General features: G+C 39.9%; 1 protein-coding gene across 1 annotated transcript in view; it reads left to right on the top strand.

Moving 5' to 3' along the window:
• Positions 1–19,685, top strand: part of GPR139 (G protein-coupled receptor 139) — a 42,968-nt gene extending 23,283 nt beyond the window's left edge. The window contains exon 2 of the mRNA XM_077904935.1: positions 15,405–19,685. Within this exon, the coding sequence (XP_077761061.1) occupies positions 15,405–16,339 (935 nt within the window). The 3' untranslated portion in view covers positions 16,340–19,685. The remainder of the gene's footprint in view (positions 1–15,404) is intronic.
• The last annotated feature ends 1,761 nt before the right edge of the window (positions 19,686–21,446 follow it).

The following is a 21,446-nucleotide window of genomic DNA, read 5'->3' as shown; positions in this document are numbered from 1 at the left end:
TGTGTTTATGTGTTTGCAAGCCTCTTCTGAAACACTGGAAGACCTGGCCACAGATGGTCATTCCCTCATGGGAAACCACCAGAAAGAAGTAAATAGTGGCTAGCCTCTTAAAGGGGGCACAAACTATCCAGTTCATTAAAGGCCCCTGCATGCCCACCTCACACATTGATATTACCTGCCTGGCCTATTGCCATTTGAGTTTTCAAACCCTGGCATAGAGCCCTATGCCCTATGGCATTGATGGGAGAGCAGCAAGTTTAAAATGACTTCCCATGCTGCCTTGGTATGATTTATTCAGTAAGTTCTGAGCACCTTGAGCCCAAGGAATGGGTCTTATACTCTCAAGAGCCTATTCCAGGCTTGGCACATAGTTGGGCATCACTAAATTTATTGGATTCACATGGAAGATTTTGGCACAAAATCTCTTCAGAGGAGAATGATAGTCTCTAAAAGATCTCTCTCACAATGAACACTAAATTAATTTCCAGTTGCCCTTGATCACATCACCTGACTCATTTTCTGCAGTAAACCCTTAGTAATCTTCCAGTCTATTTAAAACTGTTAACCAGCGCTTCTGCATGTCTATGATGTTGTGTTAATCTATATTTGTAGTTAGTCATTCAATTCAACAGAAATTTATTGAGCAGCTACTGCATGCCAGAAACTGTGTAAGAGATTGGAAATATATTAGTAATGATAAGCAAAGCAGACACACTCCCTGCCCTTTGAGATTTCTACCTGGCTAATAGTAATGATGATAAAATATATATAGCATGTATGGTATCAAGGACTATGCCAGGCATTTTCCCTATATTTATTCTTTTAACGCTCACAGAAGCCTGTGATGGGTACCATACCATCATCTGTTTTATAGATGAGCAAACTGAGGCACAGAGAGGTTAAATAAATTGCCCAGGATGGCACAGCTAAAAAGTGGCAGAGGCAGGTTTGAACTCTAGCAATCTGGCTCTGGAATCTGTTCTCTTTGTCCTTGTCCTTCTGGAATGACTTTGGGAGTCCCAGAAATACCTCTCTAATCCTCAGAATGGAAGGCATTACAGTTGTGGTCAGCTTCAGTGGTGTTTATAGCAATGGAACCACAGGTAGGTAGATTAATTATAGCAACATGCTCTAGATCCTATATATTAGTGATATTTGGGCTTTTTCCTAATATGATGTTACTGCCTTTCCTTTCTTTAGGTTAGAGACCCTTGATGCAGACCTAATACTGGAAAGCAGCTGGAGGTACAAAGTCGCCAGCTAATTGCTGCCATTTATACACATCCTTAGCTTTAGGGCAACCAGCTGTCCCTAGGAAGTGGCCCCTAAGAAGAGAAGCCTTCAGGCTAGAATGACAGCATGGATCATTGGCTGAAGAATTATTCGTTTAATTTATCTGTTATACCTATTATGTTCCTAGCTCTTGACTGTGTCGCCCACAATCCTGCCTCCTCAGCTCATGCCATTCCTGGATGTTGGAGTGCCCGTCTCCCTGGCCCCCTCCTGTGGTGGGTCTTGTTGACACTCTCTGTGAGCCTAAGAAAATGCCTGGGTCAGCCTCGTTCACACTTGCTGCTTGGTCATACAAACTCTTTGTCTTTCTCACTGTCTTGCTAGCAGGAAGACATCTGCCTCCCCTCATCAACCGCCTCAGCACTATGAATGGCACATAGCACACACTTAGCGTATGCTTTTTGAATGCTAGAAGGCCCAGAGAAATGTGTGACTTATCCCAAGGCCACAGAGCTAGTAGATAGCAGAACAGAATTCTACTTGGTCAACATAGATTGCAAGCTCCTTGTGGACTTGATCCATTTGTGTATTTCCGCATAGCTGCACCACCCGTGTCTGGCATAGTGCCTAGCTCATGGTGGGCAACTTGGAAAACGTTTGTTGAACGAATAAGTGAGTGCCAACTTCATTTAATTCTTCCTTTATCCTTGCCTTCATGGAAGAAGACAGGCAACAGAAAATGAAGGCTTTGTGTTGACTGCGTTTTGTATGCACAATTGATAAGCTATTTGCCCGAAGCTAAAAATACCTACCCCTGGCAGCCATTGGGAGGCAGATGGATGGTGCTTAGCACAAGATATTTAATCAAACAGCGACAACTCCGAACAGAGCCACAATTAGCCTCTGACACCCCAGTGAACTCCAGATGAAGAGTCCAGAAGCCTCTGACTTCCTGTTGGTCCCCTGGAACCCAATGCCCATCACCCTGGGTCCACTAAACAGCACAAACAAATGAGCATCCTTTGTGCAAGGCAGTCACCAGCTGGAAGTCAGGGTTTGGGCATTGTGGGCCGAAACTGAGCACCTGGGACAAATACAAGGGAGAATTAGCCAGTGGGGAGCATCATTCAATATTAGAAGGGGCAATGGAGAGTGCCAGCTGATACACATTATTAAAAAAAAGAAGAAAGGAAGAAAGAGATAGAACAAACTGACCTATTTCTATATAATGGTCAGTTCACTAGAGCTAATTACAGAAGCATCTGGACAAGCACGTGTGTCAAATGGGCTCTAAAGTCTAATAAATTGTTTTTGAATCCTGAGTCCAGCACACACTTGATGTCTGATTGGACCAGTTTCTTAATTCACTGAGCGTCAGTGTTCTCATCCCTATAATGGGGATATTAATAGTATACATCTCTTAATGTCATGTGAGGATTCAATTTAAAGCAAGTAAAACGTCTAACAAGTGAGCTACACATGGTAAATAGTTGATAGAGGGGACCAGCTATTACTAAATATGCTTGGCTCTAACATAACCTATATAATATACGAGCATCTATGAACAAGAGAACTAGAAGAGGCATTTGATTCCTTAGCAACCAACCTCTCAAATCTTGTCTTTCTTATTCTAAAATAAAGGGATAAAAAGAGTATCTAATTTATTAGTAAATATTAAATACTGGATGTTTAATTTTAGATATTTATTAGATGATATTTGATATTACAGATCTGAGAAGTGCTTCATGAAGATGAAGGAAGGGGTTCAGGACCTGACACACAGTGGGCACTCATGTCTGTCAAGGGCCCTGAGAAAATGGTGGTGGGTCTTCCTGTCTGGTTCTTCTTTGCCTTTGCACAGGCAGTTCACTCTCCCTGAAGAGCCCTTCCTTGTCTTCCGTGCCTGTCAAACTACCACTCTGCACTAGATGTGAGCTATGATACTATATTTTTTTTATTAGTAATAGGTTCATTTTGCAGATCTGGAAACTGAGGTCCTGAAAAGGGAAGTGGCTTTTCCACAGACACTTAGAAGACTATGTCAGAACCCAATTGAAACCTGAGGCATATCCTAACAGAATTGGGATGCCAAGGCACACATTTTCCCCTGTCTTACCGAGATATAATTGACCTACATGGCTATGTAAATTTAAAGTGTGGAGCCTAATGGTTTGGCTTACATATATTATGAAATCATAGCCATAATAAGCTTACTTATCATCCTTCACCTCAAACAGCTACAGTAAGAAAAGAAAGAAAAAGATTTTTTTTTCCTTGTTATGAGAACATTTAGGGTCTACTCTACATTAACAATTTTTGCATGTGTATCAGACAGCAGTGTTAGGGACACTTTCATTGACAGAGCACAAATGAGTCAGAGGTCTTTTCTGAGACCAGTTCTCCCATCCTCAAGAAATTCACCAGGAGAATCCCCTGCCTAGACTTGCCAGTGCTTTTTCCTCCATGTCAGGCCTTTGCATAGTTCAGTTCACCACTGGTCATCACACTCACACATGTTAACCATGGCCACTTACTCTGCTTGTGCCAGGCTCTGTGCTAAGAGCTTTATGCATGTGACTTCTTCTGATCCCCAACAACCCTCCAAACCAGACATGACTTTTATCCATACTTTACTGAGGAGGAAGCTAAAGCTCCTGGTGTTACTTGCTCAAGAATGCCAGCTAGAATGGAGCAGATGTGGGTGCCAAACCAGCTCTTCCAAACTCCATATTACATGCATGTGATTTTAAGGAGCCTGTAAGTCTTTCTGGTAAGTCTTGTGCTCTGCATCTGCTAGAGAGATGGCTCAAGCCCCATCCCTGTCTGTCTTTGTGACAAACCCTAGAGCTGAGAAAACACAGCTGCTTCCATTACTTATTATGGGACCTGACCCAGTATGGTACCACTGAGGGCTTTCAGAATACTTCTTTGACTTATCAGCTGTGCCATCTTGAGCAAGTGGCTAACCATCTCTTTATCAGTTTCCTCATCTGTAAAATAGAGACCAGAGCCTACATTTTCCTTACAATTTTCTTTATTTTTTTTAACAATTCTATTTTATTTATTCATGAGACACACAGAGAGAGCCAAAGACACAGGCAGAGGGAGAAGCAGGCTCCCTGTGGGAGCCCGATGCGGGACTCGATCACAGATCCCAGGATCACAACCTGAGCTGAAAGCAGACGTTCAACCACTGAGCCACCCAGATGCCCCCCTTACCATTTTCTTTAAATCAATTCATTTTTTAATATACTTAACTTATTTTATAAGCAGGTTTTTATCACTACCCTAAATAACATTTCTCTAATATCCTTTAAACTAAACACATAACTTTTAAAGTAAAACTATTCATCAGTGAATGACCCCCCCAAAAATCACCTCATCTCTACAGAGCCACCAGACTCATAGTAGGTGTTCAATGCATGGTAGTCATAAGAAAATGAATTTTGGCATGGAAAAGTATGGTTTGAAAACTTTTGAGTCTATTGGCTAACTTGAGACCTAGAAGTTGTCATGGTTACCCAAAGACACTGCTCCTAGTCAAAAAGTCAAAACCAATTTTTCAGTCAAGAGAATGCCAACCGATCAGCTCAGATGAATGTGATGACCAGCCAGTTACTAACTCACTTTTCCCCATTGCCTTGAGTCAGACTGCCCTGGCAATCATCTTAGCTCTTGCTTGACTATCCATCTGCAATGGGCAGGCTTACTAGGTCTCAACTCGTTCTAGTATATAATGGAAACTGCTGCTTTGTTAGGTTCTGGGAAAAGCCAGTAAGACTGGACCACTTTCCCACAGCCCAGGTCCCTCCGGCAAATCCACAGCCTTCATTCCACCATGACAGATACCACTAATCCATCCCAGCACTGCTAAACCCAGGTCCAGCTTTAGAATATTTTTCAACAGGGCATGCAATAGCCACTACCAATCGATTGAAGATGAACCATGTTTTGCCATTCCAACCTCCGGGCTATGCAATCACCCTTCACAAGGGACCCTAGAAAGAAAGGAAATACTGCCCCTACCTTTGAAAAGAATCCACTCCAGTGCTAAAGGTAGTGACAAATAGGGGTCTCCATGAGAAAAATATAAAGCTACAAAGAAAATGAAAGAGCTATCAAAATAAAAACAAAATTTTAAAAGAACAAAGTCTATTTCAGAGAAAGCAAAAGACAATTGAATCATCCTGTAATAATGGCTCTTAGGGCTACAGATAACCGCCAACCTTCTCCACTGAGCAGAGAAACAAAGGTGGGGGGGGGGCGGTGGGTAAGGGGTGGAATAGAGCTGCAGCTAGAGGGATCAGGTTAGAGGCAATGAAGCATTTCAGATAGGGTGACAGGGTTGTTAGTGCCTGGAATGATCCATGGAGGGAAACTAGAATCTTCTCTGGGATTCCTAGAGAGCTCAGACTCTCTCTGACTCATCTCTACTTCCAGCACAGGGTCTGAACTCTAGATCAGTAATCCTCTGCTGAACTGCACTGGCCAGATGTAATAAGTAACAATAGGTAACATTTACTGAGTGCTCACTATGTACCAAAAACTATGCTAAGCATTTCACACATTATTTCATATATCTTTATAACAACCCGTGAAGATATATTTATTATGATGCCCATTTCACAGATATAGGAACTAAGGCTCAGAGAGATTAACCACTACACAACTTCTTCCAACTAAGATAGGTTCTTATATACCTGGATATTTTGGGTGACGTTCAGCCTGCAAAGAACAAAAAAAAAAAAAAAGAAGAAGAAGAACAAACAACAACAACAAAAACCAAGTGACTTTTCAGAGCCCTCCCAGGATCTGGAAGGGGTGGGGAAATACTACCTGACCTCCGCCTCACTAGTCCGCAGTTTCATGCCCGATAACCAGATGTTGGAAAGACATTCACATTCCCAAGCTTCTGCACCAAGGCAAGTGGAACAATGAGGAAACAAGGGGGCCCCTGGCCAGCTAGCAGTGCCTGAGGTTGGAAACATAAGGTAGGAAAGCTGCCCTCAGGGAAATCCTTCCCTGCTCCTCTCCTAGGAGCCCTTGGGGCAGAGCCTCCTGAAGATTTTCTGGTACCTTCCACAAAGGCCAAAAAAGACTGAACATTAAATCTTGTCAGCATCACACTTTATTTCCTCTTCCTCTGCCCCCAAGATCCAGAGTGGAACAGGTAACTGTGAGGAAGATTCTAACTTCCAAGAGGCAATGCCCATCACACAATTCACTCCCCAGCTGATCTAAACAAGGGCAGTGTTGACTTCTTGCCTGGGAGGCTTAAACATTGCTTCTCCTAGAAATCTGTCCTTGGAGCACCTCCCAGGAACCGCTAAAATAACATCACTGGAATTGCTTATAATGTCAGGGATCCTTGTGCTTCTGTAGGACACTGAGGGCTGACTCTTCTTTTTTTTTTTTTTTTTTTTTTTTTTTGAGGGCTGACTCTTCTAGTGCAAAAGACAGACAACTGTAAGGAGGAGAGATGCCTTTAAGTCACCAGGGATGGTGGCTGAATGGGGTGAAATGCACAAGAACATAATTTAGGATGTAGAGAAAGAGGATTTGCAGAAGGAAACCTCAGGAATTTAATCAGCCCTGATAAGAAATTTTCTATTCTTTTCTGAAGACCTTCATGAACTGAGCAACTGTAGTGTCAGGGGCCTGTTCCTGTTCACATAACTGCCGTTATTACAATCAAAAAGTTCTTGATGTCTAACCTAAATCTTTTTGCAGCTTCAACTTGAGTTCTTTTTCTTTTTGCCTATTTTCTTAGCTGCCTTTTAGGAAGAAAGAGATAGAGGGGAAGAGAGAGAGAGGGAGGAAGATGGAAAAAATGTGTTTTCCTTGAAACTAGCATTTCTACTTTTGAGAATTTATTCTACAGGAATATAAAAAGATGCTTAGTGGCTAAAAAATAAGATAAATAATGGCCAGCCATAGGTGAATATTTCATGAATAATATTGACATAGGAGAGAAAAAAATCCATGATTTATTTCTAATTGAAAAAAATCAACTTGCACAACTGTTTTATTGTATGATCTCATTGTGTGGCAGTAATCATTATTACTAATTATATTTATAATTTATAGTAACTGCAGTCACTTGGGGGTTCCACTGAGATGGACATCAAAGATGGCTTACTCACATGGCTGACAATTGATGTTGGATTCAGCTATGAGATCACCTAGGGCTTTCAACCAGGGTCTTACACATGGCCTTTCCATGTGACTTGGGCTTCTCATAGCTGAGTTCCAAGATGGAACATCTCAAGAACAAGTATTCAGAAGGCCTACTTATGACCTGGTCATACAGGGTCACTCCTGCCATAGTCTATTGTTCAAAAGTAAATCACAGGACCAGCTCCAATTCAAGAAGAGGAGACCACCCAAAGGCATGAATACCCAGAGGTATGGTTCATTAAGGACCATCTGTGAGACTAGCTATCACAGTATCTTTGGAAAATGGGATTTGGGCAGACTTTTACTTTCCAATATCTAATGTAGTGGTTAAATATACAAATCCAGGAGGCCAAAGCTTAGTTTAATGTCCTGGCTCATCACCTGCTTGCTTTGTGACCTGAAACAAGTTATTTAACTTCTCTGAGCCTCGATACTCTCAAATCATAGTTCCAACCTCGATAGGTAGTTATGAAGATTAAATGCGGTATTATGTATGAGATAGAAGTAAATGCTCAATAAAAGTGAGCTAATAATAATATAATTACATGCTGATATAATTAATTTTTTACATGTGTTTTGTTATTAAAAAACTATTTTTCAAAGTAAAAAAAGGAAATACAGCAGAACTAAGAGAGAAAGAATATTCTCAGTCAGTGCTCTGTTCTGGCTACTTCTTCTAAGGAACTTGCAGGGATCTTATAGTCCTCACAAACATAGAAAATAACTCTAGAAAATTTTGACCCTTTCCCTCTGCACCAGTAAGTGGTTCAGTGGTGGGGTCTGACAGTCAAACCTGTGTTGTTCTTTCAGCCACTCCCCAAATCCTCTGAAGCTTGAGCACAGTAAGCTACAAATTACGGGAAATGAATTCCCCCAAGAATACAACCAAGAAGCTTTGCAATCACAGAACATGGGCTTTCTATTTATTACCCAGGAGCTTAAACCTGTCCAGTGACACCATTGACAGAAAAGATTTGCTTTTTAGAAGCACTGACATTTTGATTGTGAAGTTCACTGGGGCTTGCTTGGGTTTCCACAACAACAGTCTTGGGCAGGTCAGTTTGAGAGAAAAGCTGAGAAATAGAATTTCAGGCAGTGATGACTTGGGTTTCTTTGTTTTTTCGCCCATTATAAATGCACACAGACCCTGTCAACATTCCTTTTCTTTGGGGAAAAACGTGCCATTGTGGAAATGAAGGGATTTTTTGAGGTGGGTAATTATAGCAAATGTCAAACTTTAAGAGTTGAAAACTCTACCTTCTCATTTCTTTTTTCAGAAAATCAATACACAGGCATTGTTCCATTCCCCTCTAGGTCTATGTGGCTTACACATGTTCTCTCATCCCAAGGATCTCCTAAGTATGCTTGATATTGCCTTGGGGACAAATCTAACTGTACAAAAGAAATGGGAAACTCAATGTCTGCAAGTTAGTTTCTCAAGAGAGGCAATTACTAGAAACTTAAGAAAATGTCAAATATGAATACCTGGCAATTTCGTTTGGAGATGATGACTTGCCTGACTTTAAGCATTAATTAGATGGGGCTGAAATATTTTTAAAGAGTTTGGATATGGAGAATTTTTTTAGCACCCCACTTCAAATAGCATTCAATAGGAAAGTAAGAGACAGTGGTGAAGAGTCACTCCATGCAGAATATATCCAGTATTTGTCCTTCCTGCCTCCTTATAGGCTGGTAGGTGCGGCAGGGACACAAGAGAGAAATGACAGTACTTTTCTAAGTCAGGGGCAACCCAGGAAACAGGAATCACTTTCCTACAGCTGAGAAGCCTTTCCTATAACCAAAAATAACACAGAACTTGATATCCCATAACATCAGACAGAGGGTGTTATTCTGTATGTTGGGTGTTATTCTGTATGTTGGTAAATTGAAACCAATAAAAAATAAATTTATTGAAAAAAAAACATCAGACAGAACTAGAGTCACCTCTGGCTCCCCACGTTACTCAGTATGTGGCTTTGGGCAAATTATCTAAAACTCTAATCCTCAGTTTCCTCATCTCTAAAATGGGGATGATAATAGGACTGATAAGCCTTCTTTCAGTTCCATGAATACCATGCTTACACTCACCTCAGGGCCTTTGCACTTGTCATTCCAACTGCCTAGAATCCTTTTCCCACAGATCTTTTTATGGCAGATACCTTCTCCTCACCCTTAATTGAACTCAAATCATTTTCCAATCTGAAAAATAATCTCCCATCAACCTATCTCATCCCTGGGTTTTATTCTGGATAGTATCGCTATCTGAAATTCTCATACATTTTTATATTTGTTCATTGTCTGTCTCCCTCACTACAATAAGCACCATGATAAAAGGGAACTTGTGCATTTTGCTAATCCTTGCATCTCCAACACCTCCTACAGTGCCTGGCACATAGTAAGTGCTCTGTTAACATTTGCTGAACAAGTGGACTCTCAGTCAATAGCTAACATTCATTGAGAACTCATCACATGCCAGGCACTGTTCTAACCGCTTTATAAAAATTATCTCACTTAATTCTCAAAACCCTCTGAGGCAGATAGTTGTACTAATCCTATTTTATAAAGAAAGAAACTGAAGTGTAGAGAGATCAAATCAATCTTCCCAAAGCCAAAGAGCCAATAAGTAGTAGAGCCAAGACTAAACCCCAGCAGCCCAGCCCCAGACTCCACATACTTAATCCCAAGTCCTGATACTTTTAGCTTTGATAGGTAAGCATCAGACCTGATTTCACAGCTTGTGTTTATGAAACTCTGGCTGTATACAATTAGATCAAAGCAGCCAAACTTTTGACACACACCCTCCTGCAAATCCTTCACCCTTCATTCTATATCTGTTTACTAGCCCTCTTGTATCATTATATGTGTTCTTATTTATCTCTTTAATACTTAGCTACTTGTGTGTTTTCCTATACTTTGGAGATTCTAAATGTGTGCAATACCAACTTGTTTCTACCATGGGCCCAGGCACACAGAAGGTAGATGCTAAATACTTTTTTGGGACACAAGGCTGGTTCAACACCCGTAAAACTTTTTAAAAAGATTTCTAAATGAATAAAACATTTTGGAACACTTTTCAACAGAACATAGCAAGACTGTTTAATAAAAGAGAGCTCTAAATGCAAAAATGTATACAAAGTGAGTAAAAATCAATATAAGCTTTCCTTATAAACCCAACTCTTCATGCTTTCCTCACCTTAGGGTCTTTGCACATGCTGTTTCCCTGAAACACACTTTCTACTACCACTCTTTTTGCCTATTTACTTTCTACTGGTTCTCCAAATTTTACTTTGTTTTTTTTTTTAATTTTTATTTATTTATGATAGTCACACACACAGAGAGAGAGAGGGAGAGAGAGAGGCAGAGACATAGGCAGAGGGAGAAGCAGGCTCCATGCACCGGGAGCCCGACGTGGGATTCGATCCCGGGTCTCCAGAATCGCGCCCTGGGCCAAAGGCAGGCGCTAAACCGCTGCACCACCCAGGGATCCCCAAATTTTACTTTGAACATTATTTCCTCAGCAAAACTTTTATTGATCACTAATAGCACTTGCAACTTTCAATTATACATTTTCTCCTATGGCTCTAAAGTTGACATTTTTCTTGCCTAAAAGATTCTAAGCTCCATGAAGATAAGACCATTCATGTCTATTTTGTTCAACATCTCCTCTCAGGACATAACTCATAGTCAATGCACAGAAACACTGCTAAATGCATGAATAAACTTTTGAAATTTCAAGTTTATAAACATAAAGAACTTTGCTTTAATGGGACATCTTTTCACAAGAGTGACTTAAAGTAGAATTTACTCATTATTTTTCTCTTTTGCATACACTGTAATATGCCTGCATGGTACCCTCACCCTTACTTGAATTACCAATATTGCAGAGTGGTTTAGTGCATGGGTGTTAGTTCTTTGGCTTGCATCTTGGCTAATTAATATAATCAGACCTTAACTCTTCACCACTTCAAAATGTTATTTCAAAGTGCCTTGAACAAGAGCAAGAATAGCACAGACTTAAAAATAAAAACAAACAAAAAACTGACAGCAGCAAATACCAAGAAGATATGGAGCAGCTGAACTCTCATACTCTGTTTTTAGGAGTGTAAATTACCAAAACCACTTTATAGAGCAATTCAGCTGAATCTGGAAAAGATACAGGTGCATATACTCTAGAACATAATAAATATATTTCTATATATGTACTACCCAAGAGAAACTCTCACATATAACTATTTCAAGTTGTTAACTACAGCAGTTTTTAATAGCAAAACCTTGAAACCAATTTAAATGTACATTGTTATATATATACACACATATGTCTACATAATATGTGTATATAGGCATATATATTTGTACATGTGTGTCTCTATAATAGGCATGTATATAGAAATATATAGAGACGTGTGTATATGTGTATAGATATATCTCTATGTATGTATATGTGAATAGATAAATCACGGTAAATTTATACAATGGAATGCTATATAGCTGTTAAAATGAGTGAATGAGAGCTACATGTATTAACAAAATAGGTCTCAAAAACATAAGGTTGAGTAGAAAAAGCAGCCTGTTGAATGAACAGTTCACTATAAATTAAGGGTGTGCAAATGCAGCCCTGAAGATTACTGCATGGTGGTTGCCTCCAAGGAGAGAACAAAAGGGGAGGGGAAAGAATAGGCCTGGGGCAATTTCAAGGAAACTGTTAATTGTATCTATAGTGTAAGCTGTTTTGAGTCTGGGTGGCTCAATTAAGCATCGGCCTTCAACTCAGGTCAGAGTCCTGGAGTCCTGGGATGGAGCCCCAAGTTGGGCTCCCTGCTCAGCAGGGGGTCTGCTTGTCTCTCCTCTTGCTTGTGCCCTCTTTTTCAAATGAATAAATAAAATCTTTTTTAAAAAAATAAAAATAAGGGGATCCCTGGATGGTTCAGCAGTTTAGTGCCTGCCTTCAGCCCAGGGTATGGTCCTGGAGTCCTGAGATCGAGTCCCACATCGGGCTCCCTGCATGGAGCCTGCTTTTCTCTCTGCCTGTGTCTCTGCCTCTCTCTATGTGTGTCTCTCATGAATAAATAAATTAAATATTTTTTAAAATTAAAAATAAATAATAATAGGTAGGTAGGTAGATAGATAATAGATGATAGATAGATGATAGATGATAAATAGATGATAGATAGATAGATAGATAGATAGATAGATAGATAGATAGATAGATAGATGATAGAATGTTCCTCATCATATTTTAAAAATTTTACAACAAAGGACACTATCAGGAGAATGAAAAGATGGGGCATCTGGGTGGACCAGTTGGTTAAGCATCTGACTCTTGTTTTAGGCTCAGGTCATGATCTAAGGCTCTTGAATTCGAGCCCTGCATCCAGCTCCACACTGAAGCCTACCTAAGATTCTCTCTCCATCTCCCTCTGCCTTCCTTCCACCCCCTACTCGCACTCTCTCAAAAAATTAAATTAATTGCGGCATCTAGGTGGTTCAGTTGGTTATGTCTGCCTTTGGCTCAGGTCAAAATCCCAAAGTCCTGGAATCAAGCCCCACATCACGCTCCCTGCTCCCTCTCAGCAAGAAGTTTGCTTCTCTCCCTCTCTCTGCCTCTCCCCCTGCTAATACTTTCTCACTTGCTTTCTCTCAGATAAATAAAGCCTTTTTAGAAAATTAAATTAAGGGGATCCCTGGGTGGCTCAGCGGTTTAGCGCCTGCCTTTGGCCCAGGGCGCGATCCTGGAGTCCCGGGATTGAGTCCCACGTTGGGCTCCCGGCATGGAGCCTGCTTCTCCCTCCTCCTGTGTCTCTGCCGTTCTCTCTCTCTCTCTCTCTTTCTGTCTATCTCTATCATAAATAAATAAATCTTTAAAAATTAAATTTAATTTTAAAATAAAATAACTGAAGCAAATATGGCAAAATGTTAAAATTTGTTTAATCTGAGTGAGTGCACCAGCATGTATATATTACAAGACAATTTTATAAGTGAACTATTGTATAATATTTTAAAAGGTAAGATTGAGAAAGGGAGATCCAGATGCCAGCTTTGCCACTGGACTTCGGAAAAGGGACATAAATTCTCTGACAATTTTGCTAAATAGAATTAATAGTGTTGACTGTGAAAATTAATGAGCTTAAATGTGCAGAATGACTTCTAGATATTACCCATTGGAATATCACTTTAAAGTCCCTAACAACCGTGTCTTATTCAGAAAGATATTTGTTTTTAAAAATGATCAGAAATCATATGCATGCATTTTCAGGGGTGCCTGGCTGGCTCAGTCAGAAGAGTGTGTGACTCTTTTTTTTCTTTTTTTATAAATTTTTATTTATTTATGATAGTCACACACAGATAGAGAGAGAGAGGCAGAGACACAGGCAGAGGGAGAAGCAGGCTTCATGCACCGGGAGCCTGACGTGGGATTCGATCCCGGGTCTCCAGGATCGCGCCCTGGGCCAAAGGCAGGCGCCAAACCACTGCGCCACCCAGGGATCCCAGAGTGTGTGACTCTTGAACTTGGAGTTATGAGTTCAAGCTCCACATTGGGTGTACAGATTACTTAAATAAATAAAGACTTTTTTAAAAAGAAAGGAATTATATGCATAGATTGCCAAAAAATTGTAATACCAAAAAATAATTGCTACTCTTTGTTCAAAAACTATATATGTGCATTACATAGACATATATAAGGACAGACTATTTATTACTGTGATTGCCCTAAGGGAGGGGTACTTGGGTAGTTGGAGAACAAGAAGGAAAATTTACTTCTCTCTGTTATTATTTTTAATAATGTACTCTATTGTGGATTACAGCTGTTCCTCGATTTATGATGGAGTTACATCTTGGTAAACCTATCATAAACTAAAAATGCCTTTAATTCACCTAACCTACTGAACATTATAGTTTAGCCTAGTCTACCTTTTTTTTTTTTTTTTTTTTTTTTATCTTAACTTTGCATTTATTAAAAATCCAAAGCTTTTTTTCATAGTCAAAAATAAATGGGAGAAAACAAAAGAAAGTACCCATTCTAGTCTACCTTAACTATGCTCAGAACACTTATATTAGTCTATGGTTGGGAAAAATCATCTAACACAAAGCCTGTCTTATAATAAAGTGTTGAATATCTCATGTAACTTATTGAATACATACTGAAAGTGGAAGCAGAATGGTTGTACAGGTACAGATGGTTGTAAGTGTGTCACTTTTAAGTGCTCATGATCACGTGAATAACTGGGAGCTCTGGCTTGCTGCTGTTGCCCAGCATAACAAGAGAGTATCATAACGCATATCGCCAGCCCGGGAAAAGATCCAAATTCAAAATCCCAAATACATTTTCCACTGAATGCCTATAGCTTTTGCGCCATAGTAAAGTTGGAAAATCATAAGTCGAACCATCATAAAATGGGGACCATCTGCACCTACTCTAAAAATAAATAAAATTTATCTTTAAACTAATCTGAAGGTCATGATCTTCTCTGCTCCTTCAATACTAAATCTATATATTAAAAAAAAAAGAAAGGTCCTAAAATCCAAGTTCCAAAAAGGTTCTTAAGAGTAACCTCTTGCATGATTTAAGACCTCTCCCACCTGAACATGTGAAGTAGGGAAAACCATCCCACCCCATATTTTCCTACATACACTCAGACAAAAGAGAGAGCATGGGATTTGGGATTAGGAGATCTAAATTTGGTTCCTGTCCCCAGCACTTACTGTGTGACTCTAAGTGAATTCCTAAAGCCCTCTGACCCCCAGTTTCATTTCTGAAATGAAGACAATGGTAGCACCACCTCCAATGACTATGCGAGGAATAAATAAATTATAATACGAGTATATAACTTTGTCTGTAGGAGATATAATTTGTCATGTGGAGATTGTCCCTCAAAAGCATTTGTTTGGTCCCTTTGGCTTCCATGGGAGTACCCATAAGCTTATGTCTGCAACCCCGTAGTAGCCAATGAAGTCATCCTACTTCAGAGATAAACCAGATTCTCTTCTCTCCACAGCAAATATCCTGACAGTGATCATCCTGTCTCAGCTGGTAGCTAGAAGACAGAAATCCTCCTACAACTATCTCTTGGCACTTGCTGCTGCTGACATCTTGGTCCTCTTTTTCATTGTGTTTGTGGATTTCCTCTTGGAAGATTTCATCTTGAATATGCAGTTGCCTCAAGTGGCCAATAAGATCATAGAAGTGCTGGAATTCTCATCCATCCACACCTCCATTTGGATTACTGTTCCATTAACCATTGACCGGTATATTGCCGTCTGCCACCCGCTCAAGTACCACACAGTCTCCTACCCAGCCCGCACCAGAAAAGTCATTGTAAGTGTTTACATCACCTGCTTCCTGACCAGCATCCCCTACTACTGGTGGCCCAATATCTGGACTGAAGACTACATAAGTACCTCTGTGCATCATGTCCTTATCTGGATTCACTGTTTCACTGTGTACTTGGTGCCCTGCTCTATCTTCTTCATCTTGAACTCAATCATTGTGTACAAACTCAGGAGGAAAAGCAATTTTCGCCTTCGTGGCTACTCCACAGGGAAAACTACTGCCATCTTGTTCACCATTACCTCCATCTTTGCCACACTCTGGGCCCCCCGCATCATCATGATTCTCTACCACCTCTATGGTGCGCCCATCCAAAACCGCTGGCTGGTGCACATCATGTCCGACATTGCCAACATGCTGGCCCTTCTGAACACAGCCATCAACTTCTTCCTCTACTGCTTCATCAGCAAGAGGTTCCGCACGATGGCAGCTGCCACACTCAAGGCCTTCTTCAAGTGCCAGAAGCAACCTGTACAGTTTTACACCAACCATAACTTTTCCATAACAAGTAGCCCCTGGATCTCGCCGGCCAACTCACATTGTATCAAGATGTTGGTGTACCAGTACGACAAAAATGGAAAACCTATAAAAGTATCCCCGTGACCCCCTAGGCTTGGCACCTAGTGCCTCTGTCTAATCTATTTCCAGATGGGAGGGTAGCCCACTTAAGAGTGCTAACCTGATTTCCTGTCTCCATGGACTGAGCAACTCTCAGACTGGTAGATGAGAAAAGATGAAAGAGAAGAAAGAAAAGCATCAATCTTGTTTTCATTTACACATTTATTTTCACAATGTCACTTGACAGAAAAAGTTCCTACCAGTTTGAAGATGCTTTGGAGGTTGTGTCATCATCCTGTGGTCAGTAAGGACACACGGTAAAGAAATAGTCTATGACTTTGCCTTGGCACCATCCACAGCCATTGGGAACCACTCATTTATGTGACACACCAAGCAGCCAGTAGCTGAGTCCACACTCTTCTTCCAAGAGCTGAGGTCAACCATCGCTTTCCTGTGCCATCCCCAGCAGCTAACAATGCTGACCAATTTGGGATTTTTCCAAGGTGCCCTTTGTCCTAGAGAAGGTTGTGGTCTTAAAGTGACCCTGGAACTCTAAGCTACAGAATGACACTGTGGGGACAAGGGAGTATTAATCCCATCCAAACTCTGACCAGAGCTTCTTTGGAAAGGCTCCAAACCAACATAACTATGACCCTCAAACCTGGGTCTGCAATGCAGTCTTTCTATTCGCCATTATGTATAGATTTTATCCACGTCCTCCAAAATAAAGACCCCGCCTGGTGTGGGGGGGAAAAGGAGGATCTCTTGAGCCCAGAAAAACAAAAAAAAAATAAGCCCACTCTTGCCATTGTTTTGATCCATCCCTGCGTCAGCTATGTATGATCCCTTTACTGAAAATAGCTTCTTATTGTGGTGCCACTCAAGCTTCCTGGAGAAGCCTCTTATGTGTAGAGTTACCAGCCCTGCCTTCTTGCTTGCTAAAGCCCTCACCAAATTGTTTTATTTGAAGTGACTTCCAAACTGGATTTAATTTTCAAGGGTCAGGAACTGTAGCTCTCCAGATGTGAAGGGAGGCATTCTCTGCTCTGCCCCACAGTCCAGCTGGCATTGCTATTCAGCCACAAACACAGACACAATTGACATGGAAAGGTGCCCATGTTGTTTGCTTGTCTGCCCTTTGATGTATATGGCTCAAAAGGGTGGTGCCAGTTTTCAGTAAAGCTATTTAATCCAGATCCTTTGCAAAATGATAAAATATAAGTATGCTTATTTGTTCTCTCTTTGCCTGTCCAAGGCAAGAACAGTTCTACAATGTAATTAATAGGGGCTTCCCTGGGATTTACCACTCATGTGTGCACACATACATGCACGTTTATGCTTGATTATATTAGGCTTCTATGTATACTGTGATGTGTTTTAAAAGGGAAACCTATGCTGGAGTTCCTCTTATTTAACCTTTTTAAAAACTTCTCTTCCAGATTCCCAGTATTTTCCCTGTTTTGGAAGAAATCTTCCCAAAATTATTTTGGAATTGTATGATATCTTTGGTGACCAAACAAAAAGCAAACAGTCCTCCTGGAACACTTGGTTCTTCAGGTTGGATTCTTACTACATTTTTAGTCCTAAATTGGAAGGGATGTCTACTCTTTTGAAGGAAATTTGCAATAAATGAGTGTGGTAGAAAAGGCCCCAGTGCAACACAAGCCCTAAACTTTAGTCACTGCCCTCGATACTAATTCAATATAATTTTAGGTCATGGTAGTCCTGGTGATCCTAATTCCTACTCCTTTTAAATGATTGCAGTAGAGTCTCATCTTACCCAAATATTAGATTCTAAAGTCAGTGTAAAAGAAAGATATCTGGCAGAGCCAAAGTTACCTCTGCAAAGTCACCAGGAAGGAGCCTTGTTGGAGACCATATTCTATCCCGTATAAAATCTAACTAAGCTAAGTTTTTCTTCAGCAGTAGAACAGGTTTCCTAGATCAAGGACAAGACAAAGTTGACGTGCACTTAGGGACCATATTGTATGACTCTAATGTATCTTAATGAGAACATTAAGATCACACTGGCACAGCAAGATGCTCCCATTAGAAGAGGTTCATGGAGGTTGTTTGAGAGACAAGAAGGTTAGTTTGTCCCATGTCATACTCTCCCCAGGGCATATGTGCATCCAGTGGAATAGTGGGCAGATGCCTCCACATCCTTTAAATTGCATTTTTTCTGTTTCTTTTTTGCCAAGCACGTGTAGTCTGAATATGTCGTGTTCATTAAATGTGTGTATGATGCAAGTCCACCACATCCCCTTATGAATGAACATTGACCAAAGGCTACCTACACTGAATATATATATATATATATATTTACTTATTTATTTATTTATTTTATTTATTTTTAAACACATAGCTCAAAAAATGCTAGTTTGAGCTATATGTGGATGAGTCACAGTGCAATAGCTATAAAGATTAAGCAATTCCTCTTTAAGAATGTATGCAAGATGGAAAATACATGTGGATCTCAGTGCTCTCTGCTCCACTTTTTTTATTGTATGTAAAAATTGTTGATGTTTAAAAAGTAAAAAACTGGGTGTGCATTTGGAATATTTTCCTCATACACTCATTTATTACTTCTTACCAATAGAGGCTGTACCAAGTAGTATTGTGATCTTTTTTCCTTCTGACTATATTTTATATTTTGATAAATAATATTTAAAAGAACTCTGATTCTTGAAGGCATTCCAATGAATTGTTGTCTTCTGGTTAAACTGTGTAAGAGTGCCCATTGGGTTAGGTTGATACATATGTCCTAAACTTTATTTCAGATAATATATGGACTTTTAATTTATTATTATTTATAGTAATAGTTGTGGAAAATAATGACAAGGTTTTAAAAAATAATTTAAGCCTTTTCTTTCAGGCCAATTTCGGAAATGGAGCCTTGAATTTTGAAGCCTGTCTTGTAAACAGCTGCTGTTGATGGCATTTAAGCAATTGCCTTATATCAGGTTTTTGTGAAAGACTGTTAACTAGCATCTCTCTTGTGTGATTTGTGTCCTTGGTTGGACATGCAGTGATGCTATACACGTACATGGTGGGTCTTTTTATTGGACAGCTCAAGCACTGAACTGTCTCATGGGGAAAGAAATGAGGAGCATGATAGACAAACCATAAAAGACAGACCATGAGCAGGTATGAACTTCCATTTTGCAAACATTCCACAATTGGAAGATTACTTTGCACAGTTGGTGCCTACTGGTCCAACATGAGAGGCCTATCTGAAGTGAATAAAAGACTATAATGTTGACTATTCCAGCTCAAATAATGGAATAGAATGTTAACATAGAGAATAGTAAATGTTCATATTTTCTTAATTAGATAATATATTGTGTTTGGACTTGTTTGTATTATAATAAATTCTAACATGGTGCACTCATGGTGTTTGTAATTTGCATATGTGTTCAAGCTACAGCAGAATTCTGACTGAAATTTTTTAGATGAGTATTTTCCTTATACTATGTGCTGGTACTGGAATGAGACCTGAGTCCCACCTGTCCCTTGGTTAGCCAGATACATTTCAAAATTTAAGACCACTGAACTCTGCTTCCTATAATCCTAATTAGGTAGTATACTGGGTATAAATCTAAATTCTCTTCTGACTTCATCAAATACATGTATTTGAGACAGTGATGGCTATAATCATAAGCAGAAATCTAGCATAATGGCTAAGACCTTGGACTTTTTTTTCCTCATGATTTATTTGTAACTGAAAGTTTGTACCTTCTGATCCTTTCACCCATTTTTACCACCCACATCTCCCACCTCTGGCAAACACCAATCTGTTTCCTGTATCAGAGTTTTGGGTTTTTTGTTTTGGTTTGGTTTTTTTAATTCTACATATAAATGAGATCATACAGTATTTGTCTTTTCTCTGTCCGACTTATTTCGCTTAGTGTAAAGCACTCAAGGTCCATCCGTGTTGTTGCAAATGGCAAGATTTCATTCTTTTTATGGCTGAATAGTATTCTATTGTGTATATACACCACATCTTATTTACCCATTCATCTATTAATGGACACTTAAGTTGTTTCTGTATCTTGTAATAGCTTGGATGTTGAAGTCAGACAGTCATGGGCATGTCCCACCTCCACCATTTACTAGATGGGCGACCTTTAACAATTCCTTGAAGATCTCTGAAAGACTGTCCCCAGATAGAAAATGGTACAAAATTTAATTTTTTCCAGTTGTCTGCAAGATAAACAGAATCTTTCAAAGTCAGGAAATCAAGGTTTGGAGTCAGGTATGGCAGGCTGTAACTTTGCAGGCTATACCACTTCCTAGCTGTGTGGCCTTGGGCAATGTTCTCAATCTCTCTGAGTCTCAATTTCTTCTCCATAAAATAGGGCTAACAGTAATTCTAGTACATACCTCATGGGGTGATTATTAATGGTAGAGCTAAAAAGAGCCTCCAGTTGCACATCATTTTACAGGTAAGACTACTGGCCAAAAGAAGTTAATGATTTTGTCCAGAGTAGTTACCAAACACTTCATGATTTCCACTTTACCTCACTGCCTTCTATGCAAGATTCTGACTCATCTCCCCACTCAAAGATCACCTTATTTTGTGCCCTTTTTTAGACTTGAGTATATTCCATAGCTTTCCAACCTTTCAAAGCCAGGTCATCCAAACATGAGATATATTATAACAGCATCATAATTAAAACACTTGGCTTGACCTTTCCCTGTGAGGTTGAATTTTTTTAAGTTGACTCTCTGGAATTCTAACCACAGCTCTTAAACTAGCTATGCATTTCCCACACAAACCACCATCAATTCTGACAGCCACCCACAAACTATTGTCACAACCTATCTTTGCATCAACTTGGAGAATGAAAATAACTTACAAGTTGAGAGGGAATATATAGAAAAGCAAGGAATTTGCTGAGAAGGTGGCCAGCAGAAGCTACTAGGCAAGGCCACCTTGCCTAAGCATCCTCATTAATTTTTTTCACCAGTTCAAGAAGTGAGTTGATGAAGGTCAAACTGTTAAATAATAATCCTTTTATTAGTGCACTCAGCTAAATGTGATGGCTCAGCCTCTATGGAGGGTGTGCAATTAATCCATGTACTTGCCAGACACAACAAGGGGGATAAGAGGCTCATGTCTACTGGGATAAATAAATACTGTGAATTTCCT

This window comes from Canis aureus, chromosome 8 (genome assembly GCF_053574225.1).
Source record: "Canis aureus isolate CA01 chromosome 8, VMU_Caureus_v.1.0, whole genome shotgun sequence".
NCBI lineage: Eukaryota > Metazoa > Chordata > Mammalia > Carnivora > Canidae > Canis > Canis aureus.
The sequence above is the reverse complement of the archived record's forward strand: the minus strand, read 5'-3'. Positions and strand labels throughout refer to the sequence as shown.